The 22,471-nt window shown below is 34.2% G+C and overlaps 1 protein-coding gene and 1 long non-coding RNA gene across 4 annotated transcripts in view; one reads left to right on the top strand and one right to left on the bottom strand.

Annotated features, from left to right (window-relative positions):
- The window catches only part of LOC113510955 (serine/threonine-protein phosphatase 2A 56 kDa regulatory subunit gamma isoform-like), a 71,807-nt gene that overhangs the window by 33,213 nt on the left and 16,123 nt on the right, over positions 1 to 22,471 (bottom strand). For all 3 annotated transcript variants that reach the window (XM_052900588.1, XM_052900589.1, XM_052900587.1), the window contains one exon: positions 13,271 to 13,454. In XM_052900588.1, coding sequence (XP_052756548.1) covers positions 13,271 to 13,454 — 184 coding nt within the window. The remainder of the gene's footprint in view (positions 1 to 13,270; positions 13,455 to 22,471) is intronic.
- On the top strand, positions 8,232 to 22,425 carry LOC128201972 (uncharacterized). Its single transcript, XR_008253535.1, has 2 exons — positions 8,232 to 8,418; positions 22,031 to 22,425. It is a non-coding gene; the product is annotated as an uncharacterized LOC128201972 (long non-coding RNA).

The raw sequence follows: 22,471 nt of genomic DNA, 5'->3' as shown, positions 1-22,471 counted from the left end.
CCAAGGGGAGCCTAAGCAACCCCTGATTATGGGGTTGGGGTTGGATTCCTGTGCCAGACGTATATCACTTCCCCTAGTACAATCGATAATTTGATAGACATTAAACTGTCTGAATCGTTTCTTTTAAATTCTCAGCTTCTTTGTTTTTATGGTGATTATAAAAAAATTAAAGAGATTATAGAAATATATCACAGACTCATTCCCATTAATTCCCGTAATTATCATTCAACTCACAGTCTTCTCGCAACATCATCGCATCATTCTGTATTTATGTCCAATTCGTTTACTGTTACTGTCATAAAGATTCAAAAGAAAATTGTTCAATTATTTGTTATATCAACAAATTCATCTCTATGTATTACTTGCTAGTTAAATAGGTATATTACATGTAGATAGATAGATACTCTTTATTGTTTCCTCCAAAAGATTACAATAGTAAACTTATTATCTCTCTCTTCAGTCGTACACTCTTGGCAGAGTGATCGTGGTTTTCACAATGACGGTGGATCGTCAACTTATTATAAATATAAACAATTACAATAAATAATCACAATGAGAAAACAATGGAAGACCTTATCGCTAAAAGCGAGCTCTTCCAGGCAACCTTTGGATGTATGTATTTTGTATATATTTATAATATTATTTGCGGAATGATATTTATTATTCTAAATTTATATTAAAAAGTTTTTTTTTTGTGTTCGCCACCACGGCCCTCAAACGTTTTCTGTTTTCACCTAATGGTTAGCTAGAAGTAGAGACTGTCATACAGCATTAATCTCACCATTTGCACAAATTTTATTGTGCAATAAATAATAAATAAATAAATACCTAAGTATTTTTAGTCTGATATCCGAGTAGCACCAGTATGACCCGATTAGTAGTCAGATATCGCAAGATTTAGGCGTGAACGGTTATCTTATCACCGAGCACATTATATCAAATACACGATCTTAGAAGCAATTGTGTGATAGCGTCACGCGAACAAATAAATTGTCTTCGATATTGGAATTATCATGATTAATCAAAATTTATTTTCACATCCAAAATTTATTCTAGACCCGATAACGGGTTGACTTTGATTCAACGAATTGGGATCAAATCGAAATCACATCGTATAGAGATCAAATAAAAGGTAACGCCTATTTGACGTTTATTCGATTCGTTGCCAATTCAATTGAGTTAGATCGTCCCGGTGAATAAGCTCATTAAATCTAGGTTTATTTGGTAAAAGGTATATTTTGTATTATACAATGGGAATTTCCTCATTCTTCCTATGAACGTATCGTGCTGCTTGTAAATCATACATTCGTATGGGAATTAAGTTTAAACATAATTTCAGATTCTGTTCCACAAAAAAAAAAAACCAAATTGCATTGTGGCAAAACCGGGTATTTTTATTTCAAAACTAAACTACTGCACTTATATCCTTTTAGATGAAGAATTTTCAAAATCGGTTAATAACTGAGGTAACAAACATAAAAAAATACAACCGAATTGAAAACTTCCTTTTTTTTTTGAAGTCATTTGAAAGTGATCATCATTTTGAATGAATGATATCTAAATAAACGACATCCATCTACTTCTACCTTTTTTGCCCAAAATCTTTTACGATTGACTATAAGAATCGAACTGAAGTTCTCTAACTTTACCCATTCATCTTTTACTTCGTTTCCTGTACAGTTTGTTTTATTTCGTAATTCTAGTCTTCGCCACTCAAACAATATATGATTTTAATGTAATAACTACCGATTTAACTTACGTCTAAATAGATCGAAAAAGCTCGACTAGTTTCGGAATCAATTCGTGCTCGCGCACAGTCGCTAATGACTAAGAATCACGAATTGATTCCGAAACTAGTCGAGGGTTTTCGACCTAATTGCGCGTAAATTAAACCGGTAGTTTTTTTTAGTGGATGATAATGGAATGGTAACCCCACCTGCGCTATCGGTATACACTGGCGGGGCACCAGTTAGAGATGATAGGTGAGGATCAAAAAGCAGGTCAGTTAGTCCATCGTGACGAATTCAACGACAAATTAGTCACAACGATTTCCAGGGGGAACTGCGTGGAGTTCGACCTGATGGAGTATACATACATACATACATACATATCTGTCACGCCTGTCTCCCATTAGGGTAGGCAGAAACAATGGAACGCCAAATGCTTCGATTCAAACAAACCTCTTTTGCTTCTTCCACATTCATCAATCTTGTCATACGCGCTCGCCTGATGGAGTATATCGATAGCAATGCGGACCTTTCCTTTACTGACAATCCCTCCCCCTCCAAACCGGTAGTTATTACATAAAAATATAATGTGTGCTTACGAAACTTTTAAAAATATATGATTTATCTTATTTATTCGTCTAAATCTAAACTAAGGTCTAGTCCTTCACCTACACCTATACCGTCATTATTATCGCTTGATTGTTGATATGATAAATATATCTTAACCCTTGTAATTGTTAATCTCTTGTGGTCGGGTCTTAGTCATGATTAGTAACGTCCTCTAGGGGCATTAATATAATTAGCTAGATTAGTGGCGTGCCAGTGACCGGCACTCTAATTGGAGGTGTTAATAATATTCTATGGGCGGTGCAGCGTTTGTTTTTTTAAGTGACTATCCAAAGATGGAGGGTTCTTTATTCGACAGTCATTGTTTTTATTTTTATGACTATTTTTTTAAACGACACAGTTTACTCCCGTATTGGTCTTGGTTTTATATTAATATTAGCTTATACCCGCGACTTCATCCGTGTGACCGGGATAAAAGTTACTTATATCCTTCTCAATTACCGTGAGTATCCTAAGAGATGACTTAGGGAACTGAATGGTCGAAGGATGTGCAGGAACGTACCTCTTAAAACATCACCAAAGCCTTACTACGGTTGCCAAGCGTGGCAACTATTGCAAAACCCATCTTACGGGGGAGGCCTATGTTTAGCAGTGGACAGTTAACGGCTGATATGACGATGACGCTAGTGATCCTTCTCCATCACCTATAATATGTGTATACCATATTTCATAGTGATTGATTAAGCCGTCAAGGTGATATAAGGTAACAAACAAACAAATTCATATATACATACATACATACATATCTGTCACGCCTGTCTCCCATTAGGGTAGGCAGAAACAATGGAACGCGACATTTCGCTTCTTCCACATTCATCAATCTTTTCATACACAAACAAATTCACTATCACATTTATAATATTAATAAGGATACTAGTAAGGATAACTATATTTTTATAGGGTTTACTTTCGTATCAGTTTTATTAATTGGGATAAGAACAGGAAGATGATAATGATGATGATGATATTTACAAATGTATTCTTCAGTTCAAACCTGAGGGAGACTGTACAAAAGTCGTTTGCTTGGGTACCTCTGTCCCATTGGTGTATCAACCATAAAGCAGTTGTGTTTGCATGGCTATGTTTCGATTTGAAGGGTGGGATATGGCGTGAATTTACGGGGTACAGAGGAATAACATCTGAGTCCTCAGGAATGGCAACGCATGGAGGGTATCATGGACGAAACAGTATACTCTGTTCTGTCCATGATACTGCACATGTCTATAGGCGACGATAACCATTTTCCATCAGGTAGGCCGTCAGCTTGTTTGCCATTCAAAGTAGTATAAAAAAGTGCAAATTTGAATGACATAAAAATTGCAAAAGCACCGTATTTAAGATGAAATGATTGATGATGAAATAAAAATTAAACTGCAAATAGGGTTTTATATTTAATAAAAAAAAAAGACTAATTGTTCCAACTGCCCCAAATACAGGTCAGACAAACAACTGAACAGTTACAATGTGCTATAAAATACCTAATAACAGTTGGCGATTGCGATGACTGGGTCCAAACCATCAACTGTAGAGCATAACGGATTAAATTTGCCATGGATGAAATATACGCAAAGCTAAAATTGCTCAACTGGGATAACGCTGCATCAGCGATATAATGACTAGGTGTTACTGTTTATAACAGAATATCAAATGAGAATTTCCACTCGTTTGTTTTGAATGGAAACAAAAAAGTTTCCAATGAATGAACATGAATGAAAAAAATATTAACAAACACATTGAAATATTATCAGGCTGTTATAAGAAATTAACATTTGTAATATTTAATGAAATGTAACTAACTTAATACATTTTTTATACAATTTAGAATGACAAACAAGCTGACGGCCCGCCTGATGGGAAGTGATAATCGTCGCCTATAGATATAAACAGTACAATGGACTTAACAGAATATACTGTTTCGCACTGCGTTGCATTCCTGAGAACTAAAGTGCTATATCTCTGTATCTTGCAAATTCACTGCCACATCCCACCTTTCGAACCGAAACACAGTCATGCCAACACAACTGCTTAACGGTAGCAATACGAATGAGACAGAGGTTTTATTCAAAGTCTCCCTCTGGTAAATTTCATTGATTTTATTTTTATTTACTAGACAGTACGACTTTATTTACTAGACTACACGACAGATCAACTGTCGTGTAGTTTTTTATGGGTGAAAATGGAATGGTAACACCGCCTGCGCTGACGGAATACGCTGTTGGAGCACCAGTAAAGGGTGATAGATGAGAATGAAAATAGGCCAGTTAGCCTATCATGATGAATTCATCAGGAATTATCCATGATAGTTTCCAGGGGGAACCGCGAGGAGGTCGACCTGGTTGGGTATATTGCTAGCAATGGGATTCTGTCTCCATCACTAACAATCCCTTTCCCCCCAACTGTCGTGTAGTGGGGAAGCTTGCTGTATTTTAAAGTCTAATAAATTGAAACTTAATGAATGAATCAATTATATTTATATTTGCTTCAAGAGCAAAAATTTTAGTATTCTTAATATGCAGATTCACTATATCTTCATATCAGCCGTTAACTGTCCACTGCTGAACATAAGCCTCCCTCTATTGGAGGGTTTTGTCAGTAGGTGCCACGCTTGGCAGGCGGGTTACCTTTGGACTACAGTTAGAGTTTGGCCACGTTTTAGGAGAGATGCTGCCGCCCGTTCCACTACTATTAAGTTCCCTTAGTCACTTCTTACGATACCCACGGGAAAGGAAAGGGTGGCCCATTCTATGCTGGGACCACACGACATAATGCAGATTACTAGTGATTAATTAAATTTCTGGATTTAATACAATATATCAATCACCATTTATTTCATCTTCAGGATAACATAAAAGATTCTATTAATTTATAAAGCACTATAACATTTATAATACGACAGGAAAAGAATTGTAATGAAGTCGAACGGCCCCACTACGTTCCTCAAAGCGGTTCCCCTTATCTATCGTGGTTAATTGTTGATTAATTCCTCATGATGGACTAATTAAGTTTACACCAATCTATAATCTCTCATTGGTACCAAGCCAGCCGCAACAAGTATGGTTACAAATCTATTTTTATTCTATAAAAAAATTTGCTATAAATGTACATACTCTATTTTTTTTTTGTTTGCTAAATTTAGAAATATTAAAAATTGTTTTTGAAAATTCACAAATGTACTAGTAGCCACTGTCAGTTTTCGACGTGAACGCTCTTTATGACTACCGATATACAGTTAGCGATTATCTTAAAGGCTAACTGTAGATGACGGATGGAAACCTCGAGAATTCATGGAGAAACTTAATCTATGAGCTTAGAAGATTAATATAAGAATCCATAAATAACTGTGGTTTCCAAGGCCAGCTGTGTCAGTAAGGATTAACGTTCTAGTCTAGTATGGGTACTGCAATAAAGTCGAGATATGAATTATGAAGAAATTCGGTAATTACTATTTTATATGAGTATTATATGGAAAGCATTATAAATAATAATATATACTCACACTGTATACTGTTTACTAGGTAAACAGTATACTACCTTTATTTATAGTAATAAAACTTCAAACCTGTTTGTATGACATTACAAAATGTTAAAGGGGTTTTTATTTAATATCCTTATTAGTATATACAGGTACTAGTAAATTGGTGGAAAGTGGTAACGGACGCCTACAAACAAAATATCTATACACTTAGACATCCACAGCACCCCATACCCTATCACTGCCATATTTCACTCTTCAAACCGAAACAAAGCCATGAATGCACAGCTGTTTTACGATAATAACATGAACATTTAATAGAGGGATAAAATATAGAAGACTTGTACAATGTCTTCGCTTTGGTAACTCTTATCTGTAGAGTTACCAAAGGGGAGAAATTACAAAGAACCACAAAGCCACATCTAATGCTCAGTCTTCAAACTTTATGTTATGTTCGTAAGATACCATACAAAGAACATCTGGGGTCACAACAAAGACCACTCTTTTCTTTAATAATTCAGTAGATACAGTTCTCAATATTACAGACCCATCTATAGTAAAACGGGGGTTACGAATGTCTGGAGGGTGTAAACGCTGATAGTAGCTTATTGTACATCAGCAATTTATAAAAGAGGTGCGGCAGAATACAAGGGTCCCTTGGAAAAATCATAAGGGTTCAGGGAAATTTATAAAACCTACCTATGTCAGATCAAAAGTCTCGACGTCCGAGTTGGTTAAGAGATTTATCAAGTAATTATTTTCGTAGTGCAACTGGAAACATACTTGGTCTGGAAAGTGAGAGATGTGGCTATTTATATCATCGGATATAGCCGATAAAAGTTACATATTTAACCTTATATTCAGGATTCCCGAACGCACGTTTACGTGTGATGTACGACAAAGAGTGGATAGAAAAAAAAATACTTCCCTCTCGGGAGCGGAGGCATGATAGTACTACATCAGCCTACTAGTTATTAAGGACGATGTAACCTAATCAAAATGTCGAGATAGGTAACCCAGCTGGGTTATTTATTCAAATTTATTTTGCCTAAATTAGAGTTAGTTATGCAGAAAGCAGCGATCTATTACTCTCATGGGATATTTATATATATGGCTACGGTTGTTTTCTGCAAAACTAGTTCCAATTAACGTAGTTTACCTAAATGATCGTGTAATTTTCCGTCTCTCATAAGCCTTTAACCATGCAAAACAAAAATATGAAAGTTAATATTAGGCAATATATTTCAAAATTTGTAAAAATGCCTACATAAACAGTATATAGCGCATATTGTGATAGCAACGTCGATACACAATTTGTTTCTATAGATTTTTTTCGTGAGTAAATAATTGTTCTGCTTTTAATACTTGCTAACATAATTTTAAGTCTGTCAGTAACAAAATAGACTCTAGGGTATTTGAAACAAAATATATGCATTTGTATCTGAAAAGTTTGATTATGTTTAAAGTATCTAATATACAGCTATTGAAGGTTTTCGCGGCTTTCAAGAGGTTTTGAGCCAATTTTGGTAATTATTTTTGTAATTAACAGGGTATTCTCTCTCTTTATTGCATATTAATTTTGTGATAAAAAAAAAAGTTAATGCGAAGCAAAATCTACGCGTAAATTCCGGAACCTAAATTCAAATACTTTCAATTTGTCTAAGAGTCATGTTGTTGTTCATAGGTGTTTTTGTCAGGATTGAATTTGCTATTTTGTTTTTTCTTTTTTTTTTTTTTTGAAGAGCAAAAACGCGCAAGTATCAAAACTAAATTTGATTGTGTCCAGCGAATGGCCCAAAGCAACTGTGATTATAAGTACATCAGTCACTGGCAGTATATGTTTTTTTTGCGTACAATTAAATTACATACCCTCCAAGTGACCGCTGCGAAGCTACAGCAAATTAAACATCTACACGGAAACGCAAATATAAATTCCACATTATAACCAGAAGCAAGTAAATATTGCTCTACGCAAAAAAGACCCGTCTTCCATCTCGACAAAGTTAATATTGACTAGTAATGCCACTATTCTTATTTTAAAACGTATAATACCTCCAAAAAAAAAAAAAACGATGAGATGTTTCATAGATGTATTAGATTTAAAATATTTGAATTTCGAACAATATATTTTCGCCATGAAGATAAAAGACATTTTATATAGGAACTCTGAAATTTAGTTGGAGAAAATTAATCTCTATTGAGCCTAATTCAAAACAAAAAATTACACGCAAGTATCGCAAATACAAGCAATAACCATATCTTCAACGATATATGAATTCATATCTGTGGTACCCACCCAAACAAACAGAGCCATATCACTAGAAAACATATAAATATAAGATAAAAATGTTGCTATAAATAGTTCGCAAAACATAAACGGAGTTTGTTTGCTTGCTTATCTTGAAGGTTGGAAATAGAGAATTACGACTCTAGGATTGAATTCTTCTGAAATTCTTTCCACTTTATCTGCACTGTTTGTTTGACGAGATTTAGATCAGTTTTATCTGGTTTATGTTACTTTCACTCAACGTACGATGAATGGCGATGTAATGCAATGAATGGCTATGCAAATAGGATGCTGATGAATCAATGGTTAAACACCTTTGTTCTTGATTTGACTTTGTATATTTATTAGGGACTTTTCGTATTTTCACTTCACTTTACTTGTTCTTGTTGTCTTTGTTGTTGCTTACACCTTTACCTTTCCTGGATTATCTGATAAAAAAATATTAATGGAAACATTTTTGTTCTTTTTTTTCTATTTGCTCTTGTGCAGACAAACGTGCGTACTATTTATCAGCATAATTCTGCGAATAGGATTTTAAAATGTTTCCATTTTCAAATCTGTTTCTAATATTTAACATACACGGATATTGAAATAGATGACGCACTCGAAAACATTTTAATTTTTATGAAAACTAAGCGTGTAAACAAATAATATTTGTTCTCTAATATGTTCTCTTGAGCCTATGTAAGGTAAAAAATTACACAATGTAGATGCAGTTGCAGCAGCAATTATATTCATATGTAGTTTAACAACAACAGCTTTTTTTAATTACAAAAAAAAATCTAACAATAGCAATAAATATCAATTATAGCGAAGTAATTAAGGTGGTTTCCGTTCGTCATTATTTGATAAAAAAAAGGAAAATGCTAATGAAAGGGAAAATATAGAACCGTATAACACGATAACCGAAATAACTAATCACTGCAAACATTTTTTTACATTACTTTTTAAAGGAGTAGTGGAATAAAAACAAAAAAAGCCAGTCAAGTGCGAGTCAGACTCACGCATGAGGGCTCCGTATAAAATCATCAAGTAATTTTTTTTTGTAAAATAACTACAAATTTACGATATTCGGATTTTTTCCTTTACTTGTGCTATGTCTTTGCTTCTTGCCAAATTTCATGATTCTAGGTCAACGGGAAGTGCCCTATAGCTTTTGATTCAATTTGCGAATATCAAAAAATGCAATAAAATTGGAACATAAACGGCCGTATCTTTTGATTACGCAATCATTTAGAAGCATGATTTTTCTCTGCTTTAAGAGATTGCAGACCTGAGTATAAGATATTAATTTCAACTTGTTAATTAATAATTAACTATTACTTTCAACTTTACAACGCAGTACGGAACTTTAAAAAAAAAGAATAAAACCAAAAGTAACACGTATATACCATAATTTTAAAATAAAGTAATAAATTGGTCATAAATTTTCATTTTATCTTTACGCCGTACGTCACCGTTTAACTAGATATTAAATAATAGTTTAATTGTTTTGACATATAAATTAAATTTTAAATGTAAATTATAAGGCGTGATAATAAACTATTAAAAAGAGGAACTCGCTCTTTAAGTAAGGCGAGATTATGTCGGCCGTTTGGAGCTTTGATTGGGCATGTAATTAGTATTGTCGATTGGAGATAAGTCATAAACATAGGGCGGAGATGATAAGTGATCACATTAGTTTATTTCTAAACTACCCATACAAGACATTATAAATCAATTTACAAAAATCGAAAATACATCATTAGACAAATTGGCTTAGATACGATCTCATAAACTTCATAGCGCATACAATTCATACTTTGTATACGTAGATACGTCTTATACCTGTATAAATGTAAAAATAACTCATAATAGAATTGCAACATTCTATAGAGTTGCAGTAGGAAAATAGGAAGTAGGTTCTATTATTAGTATATTACCTATATCGTATGCACCCCTGATAACAAGGGTTGCCTTTGTCGTACACGAAAGCCTCCGACTTGGTCTACATATCGATTACTTTACATGGGTTAGAAGAATACAAATAGAAGTGACAAATCTGTCAAATTAAACATGAATTTAAAAATTCTAAATTTTGATGTGAATCGGTGTTAGAATTTCTGAGACTAAGTCGAAGTTACTTTACTAAAACCATTGTCTAATAACTAAATACAGAGAGTATTGAAATCAACAGAGATTTTCAAGAAGTATATTTCTTTAAAGGCAAAAACATCGCCTTATACCGTAAAGGTTTGATAAAGTAGTTTACAATCCACAGTATAAAATATTAGAAAAGATAAAACGCCACACCACAAACAGGCGACGGAAACGGAACCTAGTACAAAGCGACGTAGCAAAAAGCTTAGTGGAGCCCGGATACATATACCACTATATGCTCTACTTGATTTCAAGGACGCGCAAAATGAGCAATCTGCTATAAAAGAAAGGAACTTACAATCGCGTAAATGTCATTTCATCATGTAACTTTTTCATTATGATTTTATGGTCGCATTTTATAAACAAACGATTGATACTGTTACATACTCGTATATATATTTATGAACAAAAAAAGCAACTTCAATTATGAATACACAAACACACACAAACCAATGAACGAGATACGAGATGTTTCGTAAATATCTTATACTGAAAGTATTTGCAATTTCAAATAGAATGGTCAGAAACACAATGGTTTTGTGGTAATGATGATACTTGGCAACATTCTGCTGAGAATATTCAAATCCAATCGAAGGGAAGGGAATGCAGCTGTTTCGCAGATAAATTAGGTTTTCATATTCAACAACAGTAAAGAGTTAATCAGAAATTTAAATGGTCTCAAAGTTTTAACATCGACCAGATTCAAAGTCACAACACAACACTTGGACTTGGTAGTAAACCAGGTCAGGCTCTCTTAGTTAAATAATTAAATATGCATATTGAAAATTGGTTTAAAACGAACGAAATTTATGAAATATTATTATTTCTAGCGAATATAGTTATCTAGAATATAAGATCTAATAATTTGGTTGTGCTATTTATGGACATATTTACCAACATAGCTCAAAGAATAAGTAAACTGAAGCGACAATGGGCTGATCACATAGCTCGAAGAACCGATGACTGATAAGGAATAAAGGTTCTTAGGTGGCGACTCCGCACTAGATGGAATGACGATCTCAAATGGATCGCAGTGAGCAGTGGCTGCAGGTAGCTCAGCACCGCTCTTTATGACAGCCAATGGGGAAGGTCTATGTTCAATAGTGGACAGATAACGACTAAAATGATGACGATACTGATTTATGGTCATAATGTCATACAGTTGTATTCAAATATAAAAGAAATGTAAGATGTAAACTTACTATCTGTAACGAAAATTTATAAAGATTTTAAATTTTTGTTACTCAATAACGCATTTTTGGTTGGAGGGATGTGGCTGGAATTTGGTAAACCATTACTTTCTATTAATATGTAGAATAATTCTTAATTAATCATCCAATTAATGCAGATAAAGCCACCTAATACTATTAAAAATGCAATTTTTTACTTCCAAATTACTTACTAGAAACGAATTAAAAATAATGCCCTACCTACTAGTAATGATTTAAAATTAATAATCATTTCGATTATAGTTGAGTTACTACAATAATATTAAATCTACTAGATTAAGTTAAATTGTAAATCTTTTTAACAGAACATTACACATTTATGTAAATTCTTGTCAGCCATATAATTAAATCACTGTATCAAGATCGTCTATTTGTGCATAAAGACGCAAGGACTCGCCTTGAAGTGGACTCTCATCAATTATGTATCGCAATGCCATGATCAAATGGCAGCCATTAGCACGACATCATTTAGCATTAAGTGTTAGATCTTAATGTGTGAAAAATTATACTCCAACAATTTGTTGCACAAGTTTTTGGAGATTTGTTTGTCTGAAACAACAAAGTGTAACCCGACTGGTTAAAAAAGATGTTAGTTCTACTTAATAAGTTAGCGAAGCTAAGTATTTTTTAGAATTAAATTCGTAAAATAAATAAACAACGAAAGTTTATATTATATTGATCTCATCGGATATGGATGAGGAATAAATAGTTATTTCACCGATGCATAAATGGTATTCAATTATCTTTTTTTATACCATTGAGGTGGCAATCCAGCATACGGCCCACCTGATGGTAAGTGGTTAACATAGCCTATGAACACCTGCAATATTAGGGGTATTACGCGCGCGTTGCCAACACTGAAGAAACCTCTTTATCCCCCTTTTGAAGAACCCCATGCAGTCTCTTGGGAAAATAAGAACTCATTCTCTGAGCGTTTGTGGGAGAAACATCTATACTAATTTAAAGGCAAATACACTACATCACGTTTCGGTGAAATTGTAATGACATGCCGATTGATTGACAATGCTACTGCATATAGAAAATATATAGTTAGTCTCATTTAAATTCAAATAAATTTCCCACAAGACCCTTAACAAAGACTCGTTAAAACCGCGCCTGTCACGACAATAAAGCCCAAGCAAACAGAAGGGTTGCCACCGCGCATAGGAAAATAAAAGCTGCAAAGAAGCGACGTAGATAACATAATGTTCAAATTGTTGTCAACGGCGAGATATTAGCAACTCAGCGGAATGGTTCTTAAAATAGGTCGTGCCCGAGTTGAAACCGTTTACAGAATTACCTTAAATTGTTACGATGTAATAAAAAATACTGAAACTAAGTAGGTTTGTTGTACAAAGTGTTGAATGAAGATTTAGCAGAATATAATATGGGCGTCTGATAAAAACAAAAATATTTGACAACAAAGAAAATGTATCAAAGAAATGAGTAAAAAGTTATTTAAACATAATATACATTAAAAATACATTAATTATACCATCTGTTCATATGTTACAATTACGCAACTAAGTCTCTGAAACGGTTGAAATGAATTTCAATAAAGTAGCCTGGTAACTTAAACTAAAGGTAGTCATGCAGTCTAGAGTAAGGTTTTACTTCAAGATATCCTTCTCTTGCCCTGTGCTTAGGGGAATTACATCTAATATTCTGGAAATGAATTTGCTTTAAGTTTGGCCCACTGCAAAACTCGTTATTTTTACTCTCCTGATAGGTTTTGCATGTATGATTTGAAAAACAAATGCACCGATGGCTATATTCATTTGGTTATTACCTTTGATGGTGGGCAATTTGACAAGCTCCTGATTGTGATGTTGCACGTTGAATCTGCTGGAACCATGCCTCCTGGGTTGGCCGTTCCAGCCTGGAGGTTTGGGGCCTTCTGCTGATCGCGGTAAAATAGCCGCGGGAGGAGGAGGGCCTGTCGCCAATGAGGACAGAGGCTTCTCTGGGCGACTCTGTGGGTAAAAAACATACATTTCAATAAGGTTTTAATGAAAAGTACAGTTCGGTTTTGTTATTGATTTTTCTACATTCCTAACACTATTACCACAGTCTAAAGAACTGTTTACAAGTAGTCTTACATGTAAATGTCTAGACAAAGTAACACGTCCCGAATTGTCATGTAATCGTTTGAGATATGCAAAAGACTTTGGACTATTGGGTGCTCCTTACACTGCGGTATTATTAATATATTAGTCTCCACGAATTTTAATCTAATTAATATTCGATTGCGACCAACTCTAATATTATTCTTGGATAAAATATGCGCATTTGAATAGCTTTTACGTGTAAGAGCCTAACTACAATATATTTCGCTTGCTACGTATCAAATACAATATTAATAGCGTATCGAAAACTCATAAGTAGGTATAGTCAGGTTTATCTATTGTCGTACACAACGTTTGTCCTAATTTAAATTAAGATTATTAATATTTAAATTTTTTGTGTGCCTATTTTACGGCAATTATTTAAACAACTGTTTCCATTGTATATCATTACGACAGAGTTAAAATTGTACATACTTAATTGTTTCTGTTATGGTGAAGCCTTGACTATTGTATCAATAGTCGATAATATAGATAGAATAAATTAGATATTCTTCTGTCAATAAATAATTAAAAGATTGTGTTCCACAAAAAAAAATCGACTTCAACAGTAGTAAAAGTATTTTTATTTCAAAACTAAACTAATGAACCGATTTTGATAAAATTTCTGATAGACCAATCTGTAAGTTTATCCTTTCAGATAAAAAAAAAGAAATTTCCAAGATTGTTTACGGAGTAACGGAGTTATGAGGTAATAAACGTAAAAAAAAGTCTCAATACTCATTTTGACACTCAACCGAGTGTCAAAATGAGTATTGAGAAAACTGTCTTTTAAAAATGTAATAGAGATTATAAAATTGTCTAATTTTGACATTATAATGAAATAAGTGAATTAAATGAACATAGAAAAAAGGAACGGTAACCCATCCTTAATGATAACTGTGAACAAAGATAGATTAGTTGGCATATCATGACCAATTCATCAGAAATTCATCACGATAATTTGAAAACCATTCCACCACCACAAGTCACCAGGTTTTCAAAGGAATCGCATAGAGGTCGACCTGATAGGGTAATAGAGCGGGGTGACCACTCCACTTTCACCCATAAAAAAACCTTGTATAGGTACAAAATATACACACCTGCCACTTAGTTTTTAATACATACATAGATATAAACACCTTGACACACCTACACGCTTACTATTCGTAATATTATAAATGTAAAGTAAGTTTGTTTGTTCGCTCTTGGCGCGTTACCGGCTCGACCACTCGTCATAAAATTATACACATACTATAAAGGCTGGAGAAAGACATTGGCTACTTTTTATTCCGGTATCCACGCAGACGAAGTTGCGGGTAAAAGTTAGTATTGTAAATGAGGCCTATAAAATCAAAGACAGCTTTCAGGAAACTACAAAAAACTAATATTTTGTCAAGGATATGGAACGATATTCTATATTTTAAACCAGATTGATGATAATTAGAATATTAGTAATAATTTGAAATTAAAATAATTTAAAATTAGTTTTATATATTGTATATATATATATATATATATATATATATATATATATATATATATATATATATATATATATTATGTAAGTAAATAAGCTCATAATTCACATTTATTAATAATAATATGTTTAGGTGTTATTGTAAAATCTTTATTGTACTGAATTAATTATGTATTGTGTAGAATTGTATGTTAATTTTAAATGCTTTTATATATTCCATTTTATTATAGATATTAGATTATAACGAAAATTTGCGAAAAGTTTTTTCCATTTGAAAATTAATTAATAGAACTTTTAATTAAGAGAAATATTTGAGTACAGAATAAAAATTAAATCGATTTTATGGCGTTTAGCTGCCTTTGATTTTATATTTGAGGCCTATAGGCCTTAAATTCAATTCAAACAAACTCAGTTGAGTTTGTTTTACGTTTGATATTATTACCTCTTGGCGTCTTAACAGATAAAGCAATCATTATTAAAATCAGCATTTATTCTAGTAAATCATCATATCCCGGACACGCAAAGTCGCGGGTAAAAGCTAGTAAATATATAAATACCGCTTAGCTAATTTCCCAACAACATAGCAGCCAATTCTCAACAACTCGATATAGTTCTATAATTCACGAGTTTGATTCCTATTTACTTTCAGCGTCAATGTCAAGGATGTTTACAGTAATCGATAGAAGCCGTTAAATTCGGTTTTATGAGGGTGTTTTTATGGATGGTAATAGAATATGAACCCCGCCTATGCTATCGGTATACGCTGTCTGGACACCAGTGAAGAATGATAGGTGACGATCAAAGCTGGCCAGTTAGCCCATCGTGATAAATTCCACAAGAATTAACAGATGGTTTCCAGGAGGAACCACGTGGATGTCGATCTAATTAGAGATTGCTAGCATTGGATTATTAAATTCCCAATATTATAAATTTCTTTCGTTTTATGAGGTTCGGAATACGATAGAAGCTTTACTAAAATTATAAAATTGCAGCGCGCCCTGGCTTCACAGTTTTTTTTTAATAAAATACAATCACCTATTCACTGATAATGTAGCTTACTATAGATGAAATTTTTTTTAAAATCAGTCGAGTAGTTTTTGAGTTTATCCATTACAAATAAACAATCAAATCTTACCTCTTTATAATATTAGTATACCTATAAAAATGAGTTTGTTTGTCTTTTAACTCTTGACGCCTTAATGGTGGTTAACCAATCAATACGAAACTCGATATTCACGTACTATACGAGATGGATTCACGCGGATATCCCGTATAGTAAGGGTATACCAAATTTCGAAGCCATCGGTTAAGACGTTACGAAGCTAAGAAGTAACAAACAAACTCACTTTTACGAATTCATTTAATTCAATTACAAACGCAGTGTGAATTTGAGACTGAAGCCACTTTTTTGAGGAGCAAAATGTACTTATTATGCAATAAGATACATACCTCCAATTATTATAATACAATTTGACAACATACCTAAAAATAATTGAGGGGAAGGGATTGTTAGTAATGTGGACTACCAGTCCCATTGCTAGCAATATACCCTGTCAGGTACACCTCAAGGTGGTCCCCCTGGAAACCATCGTGCTGAATACCTAGTATATTCATCACGACCGGCTAACCGATCTACTTTTCCATCTCACCTATCATTCCTCATTGGTGTCCTGCAAACGTATACGGTTAGTGCAGGCGGGATTACCATTCCATTATCATCCATTAAAAAAACATGCTAATAATTATCAGAAGTAGATCATTAATCGGTTTCATTATTCTTATCTCATTCCTTTAAAGTCCTTACATCAAAAGAATTCCCTTAAAATTTTCTGCACGTTTCCGTTTCCCGAGCCAACGTGAACTCCCCCAAAAATTGTTTGACTATAACTTCGCCGACAAATATTTCGCTAAGAAACATCAATTCAAAACTTACACATTGGGTATATTTAGTGGAATATTTTCGGAGATATTATGAATACTTTGCATACTGTCCATTCATATAAACAAGTTGTGGAAACTTGACTACCGTTACGAATTCGTGAAGGTCGTTTTCAATACGAGGTCTGTCCGGAAAGTTCGTATAAAAGTGTTCTGGAATGCGAGAAAGAGGAGTGGGGAGGCCAGGTAAGCGCAGGACCCCTTCCTTATGTCCCTAACAATGCTTCAGTTCTGGTCTGACCGCCGTGCGGTGCGAACTGGCTTGTCACGCCATCTGTGAAGTTACCTCTTAACGAAACCCCGTCGGCATGGAGCCCGCTTCCGTTGAAGAGCAGCGCGTCGTAATCAAGTTTCTCTCGAAACTCGGCAAGAATGGCCGTGAAATTTTTGCCGATCTCAGAACAGTTTAAAATCCCAAAGCAAAGAGTGGAAGACATCCGGGGAACCACGAACAAAAAAATCAAGAAAATCCCGCTCAAATGTCAAGACAATGTTGATTGTTTTTTTCGATGTTCGGGGGATTGTCCATCAAGAATTCGTCCCTCCAGGCCAGACAGTTGATGGAAAATTCTACGTCGATGTGCTCAGACGCCTCAAAGCTCGTGTGGCACGAGTTCGTCCAGAATTGGCGCGAGAGGGGCGTTGGATTCTTCACCACGACAATGCCCCTGCCCACACCTCTCTTGTTGTCCGTGAGTTTTTGAGTAAAAATTCCATTACGGTGACCGAACACCCCCCTATTCGCCGGATTTGGCCCCGTGTGACTTCTTCTTGTTCCCAAAAACCAAATTGGTACTTCGGGGGCGGCATTTGGGGGACATAAATGAAATAAAAAAAGCTACGACGGGGCAGCTGAGAAACCTACAACCAGAGGACTTTCAAGGAGCCTTCTCACAGTGGAAACGGCGTTGGCACAAGTGCATTATGTCACAGGGGGAGTACTTTGAAGGGGATAAAATTGATTTACCTGAATAATTGTAAAATAAAATTTTTAAAAAACTTTTATACGTACTTTCCGGACAAACCTCGTATTACCGTGAAGCCACATATGTTCGTACAAACGGTGCTATTATTGTGTAACGTTATGCCAAATATAGGAAATTGACGAAGTATGCTCTTGAACTAATGCTACACACAATGGGATTTTTCTAGAACTTATATCTATATTTATTTATTCTTTATTGACCACATTTTCCAAAGAACTTACTGATAAAAAATACGAACATAAAGCTATATAGCATTGTCTGCCAATTAACCTTTAAGAAAACAGAAACATACTTAACTATTCGATGCGTAATACCTAACATATAAATACATATTGTTATTGTATTAATAAATATTATATTTGTTTCCGTGGTGTCCACAGACATAGGATAGGCCACCCCTTCCATTCCCGTGGATGTGGTAAGAGACGACTAAGGGAGGATGGGCAACAGCGTCCCTCTTAAAACATATCCAAAGCCTAACTACGGTTGCCAATCCACCTGTCAAGTGTGGCGATTACTGGTAAAACCCCCTAGGGGGAGGATTATGTTCAGCAGTGGACAGTTAAAAGCCGATAAGATTTGATGATGTTTATTCTGCCATTATGCAAAAACTAGTGCATCAAAATGGATACGGTTTCCGCAGCTGTATTCCTGCATGTGTCTACCTTAAAATCTGGTATAGGTTTTATTACGATATGCCATCCATATTTCGTTGGTTTTTATTTTCTAAAACCCACATGTATGAAGTAGGGGGCGTGAAGGAAGTTTTTAATATATCTTTACAGTTTTTATTTCTGTAGATTTTTATGCAACACACAACAATAAAAAAGCTTACGACCCACCAGATGGAAATTGGTAATTATTGCCTATACAGACGTGAACGACAGTATGCACTGTAATGCACATAGTACCACTCGTACGTTACCTATCCTGAGAACTACAACATATTATTCATATATATATATATATATATATATATATATATATATATATATATATATATATATATATATATATATATATATATATATATATATATATATATATATATATATATATATATATATTCTATATTGTACTTGAAAAAAAAAGACACACAGTGATTAGTTTAACAACTTGTTAGAAAGGGTGGGCTTATCTCTAAAAGAGATCTCTTCCAACTAACTCAATGCAGTGAGAGAGAAAATAATTAGCGGGTAATCTAGTGCAGGAAAGGTATTCATTTATATCTCCGTACCTTATAATTTTACTACCATTTTCCCTCTCAATATTATAAGTTGCAAGTTACTCGATCACTATTTACATAAATATTTTAGCTTCGTTATGGTACGCTGTGTGGTCTTGGCATAGAATGGGCCACTTTTTTTATCCCATGGGTGTCGTAGGAAGCAACTAACGGAATTTAATGGTCGAGGGAACGACAGCAACCACCTTCTTAAAACATAATCGAAGGCTAACTGCGTTTACCCAATCACCTGCCAAGCGTGGCAACAACTGGCAAACCCGGTCTTATGGGGGATGCCTATGTGCAGCAATAGACAGTTAATGAAGTCGTTGCAGCGGCTAACTGGTATGGTATGATAAAGAAAGAAAATTATTTTAGCAGTAAAGACTGGATTTATCCAAATAAGGAATACTCATAATTGAAATTCTTTAACATATAATATGAAAGAAAACTCTATGAAGAAAAATGTAATGCGAAAACTGTACGAAAATAATATCCAATATTTACACGGAAAAAACCGTGCAGAAAACACATGAAAATATGCAGAAAAATATGTGTTAAAGCTATTTATGTTTTAACAATAGTCTAGTATTTATTATTAAAAATAAAAGGTGTTCAAAATAATAAATTTTGTTATAATATTGCTAATAACATAAAATTATAACTAGACTATATCTATAGATGGGTAATATTAAAAATAATAATAATAATAAAATAAGGAGGCTTAAGAGCAATAGATGCTAAAACACTATTTTTTAGATGTTTTGTCCGTCTATCAGTATGTTCGTTCCTGCTTCACGTAAAAGGTACTGTACCAAATTGGATGCGATTTTCACAGTTGTACTGCTGAATATCTAACTAAAAAACTAATATTTTATCTTGATACGTCTTCTAGAAGAGGAATAAAACATTCGTTTTCCTACTTCTGAAATCCACACGTATGATGAAGCGGGCAAAAAGTTAATGATATATAAATTTAGACGCATAAAACTATAAATAAACATTATTACACTGACTAAACATTTTTAACCACTTATAAAGCATTATGTTAAACATTATTTAAATAAACAGTGTTTTAAAATATGTTTTGGAATAAGACCGTTTAAGTTTAGAATGCGACATCGTGTTTTTAGATTACGAATAATAAATTATACTTCGCGAAAAGAAGAATTTTTGCTTCGAATAGAAAAACGACAGTCGCAATTGTCATAAAGTTAGTATGTGAGTGAAGTCTACAGTTGATTATTTTGATTACAATTGTTTTGTTTAATGCCACTCCCATATCATACCATGATAGCGGAATTTAACAAAATTATTCTAAACAAATAACCAGTGATATGGACTTCCGACCTAGATATAATACCAACTTCAGGGGGGAAGGGATTGTGTGAATGGAGACTGAGAATCCCATTTCTAGCAATATACCCAACCAGATCGACATCCTCGCGGTTCCCCCTGGAGACTATCATGGTTAAATCCTGATGAATTCATCATGATGGGCTAACTGGCCTGTTTTCATTCTCATCTATCACCCTTCACTGGTGCTCCGCCAGCGTATCCCGTTACCCATCACCCATCAAAAAAAAATACCAACTTCAGTAAAATTTGCAGATTAAACTATCCAAATCAGTTAAGAATTGGTGGACCTAATAAATGTCAAACTATGTAAACACAAAAAAAAAATTAGATGTGCGTTTTTTGGACGTGGCTTTAAAATATACCGTTATTTATGGCAACCCTATAGTTCGTAATATCATGAAAACATGTTGGTACAATATGGCGAATTGTTCCGTTGTATATGTAAATAAGAACGGCACGGCGCAGCGGTTGCTTACCACCGTTATACGGATTAGGGATCATGCTGAGCTCTATCAGTATATATATATATATATATATATATATATAAGTATGATCAGGAATGAACGGCTTTCATTCAATCTACTCCACTCATTATTCTGCTAAAATAACCAAACTCCTCCAAACAACGTCGTTTAGAGGAACGGGGGGGGGGGGGATTGTTAGTATTGCGCACTGCCAGTCTCATTTCTAACAATATATCCTGTCAGGTCGACCACCACATGCCCCCCCTGGAAACCAATACCTTTTCATTCTCACTTACCATCCCTCACTGGTGCCCCGCCAGCGTATACCGTTAAAGCAGATGGGGTTACCATTCCATTATCATCCATTGAAAAATTCGTCGTTTGCATAATGCATATAGCCTGTTTCAACAGAAATTAATGAAAAGATGTTTTTTTTTAATTATCACAGAAACACTCTAAATGAAATTACGAGTAATAACAAATTGAAACATTGAATTAATCTATTTTTGATTATCCATAAAACTCTCTTATTAATTAAAACTGAAACCTACCTTAGCTATTGAAGTGTTTTATCACTTTCTTTCAAATTGAAAATTAGCGTAACGGAAAAAGACAAAACACTTCGATAGCTAAAATAGGGTTATGAGAATGAGAGGTTTTTATGAATAAAGTTTTTTTAATGGAATGGTAACCCTGGCTGTGTTAGCGATATATGCTGGCGTGAAGGATGATAAGTGAGTATGAAAAGTCAAGTCAGTTCTAGGGGGGACCAATTCTTAAAACTTCACCAAAGCCTAACTGCGATTGCCCATCCGTCTGCCAAGCGGGGCAACTACTGGCAAACCCCCCCCCCCCCAAGGGGAGGATTATGTTCAAAAGCGGACCGTTAAATGATGATATGATGATGATGACGAATCATTTTCCAACAAATAGGCCATCAGCGTTTACCATTTAAAGTTGGAAAAAAAATTACATAATAATTTTGTTATTTCTAGGTTCCGGCACTTACTATTTGTAATGGGAGGTCCGTGGCTACTACGTGGACCGGTGCTGGCAGAGAGCCGGTCTAATTCCTTGCCATCAGATATGTTGAAGCGTAAAGCAATCATATATAGTAAAATGAAGTCAAATATGTCAAGAAATGAATGATAAAGAATTATGTCAACAAATTTTAGTAGGTACCTCCATATCTCCATAATCTCGAATCTCGACTGATCAATCTATACATTACGCTCACAGGGGCGTCTAGTGGAATAGAAATTTACATTTTAATGTCGATCACGTTCCACTTTAATTAATAACTTTGTTCATTTAGAATTTAGATCAAGCATATTTGTATATTATGTATACGTTACTTTTATCCTTACTCATATTATAAATGTGAAAATAAGTCTGTGTCTTTGTTACCTCTTAACACCTAACCGCTTAATTAGTGT

This window comes from Galleria mellonella, unplaced genomic scaffold (assembly GCF_026898425.1).
Source record: "Galleria mellonella isolate WM207_F2 unplaced genomic scaffold, CSIRO_AGI_GalMel_v1 utg65, whole genome shotgun sequence".
NCBI lineage: Eukaryota > Metazoa > Arthropoda > Insecta > Lepidoptera > Pyralidae > Galleria > Galleria mellonella.
Note: the sequence above shows the minus strand (reverse complement) of the source record. Positions and strands in the feature narration are given on the sequence as shown.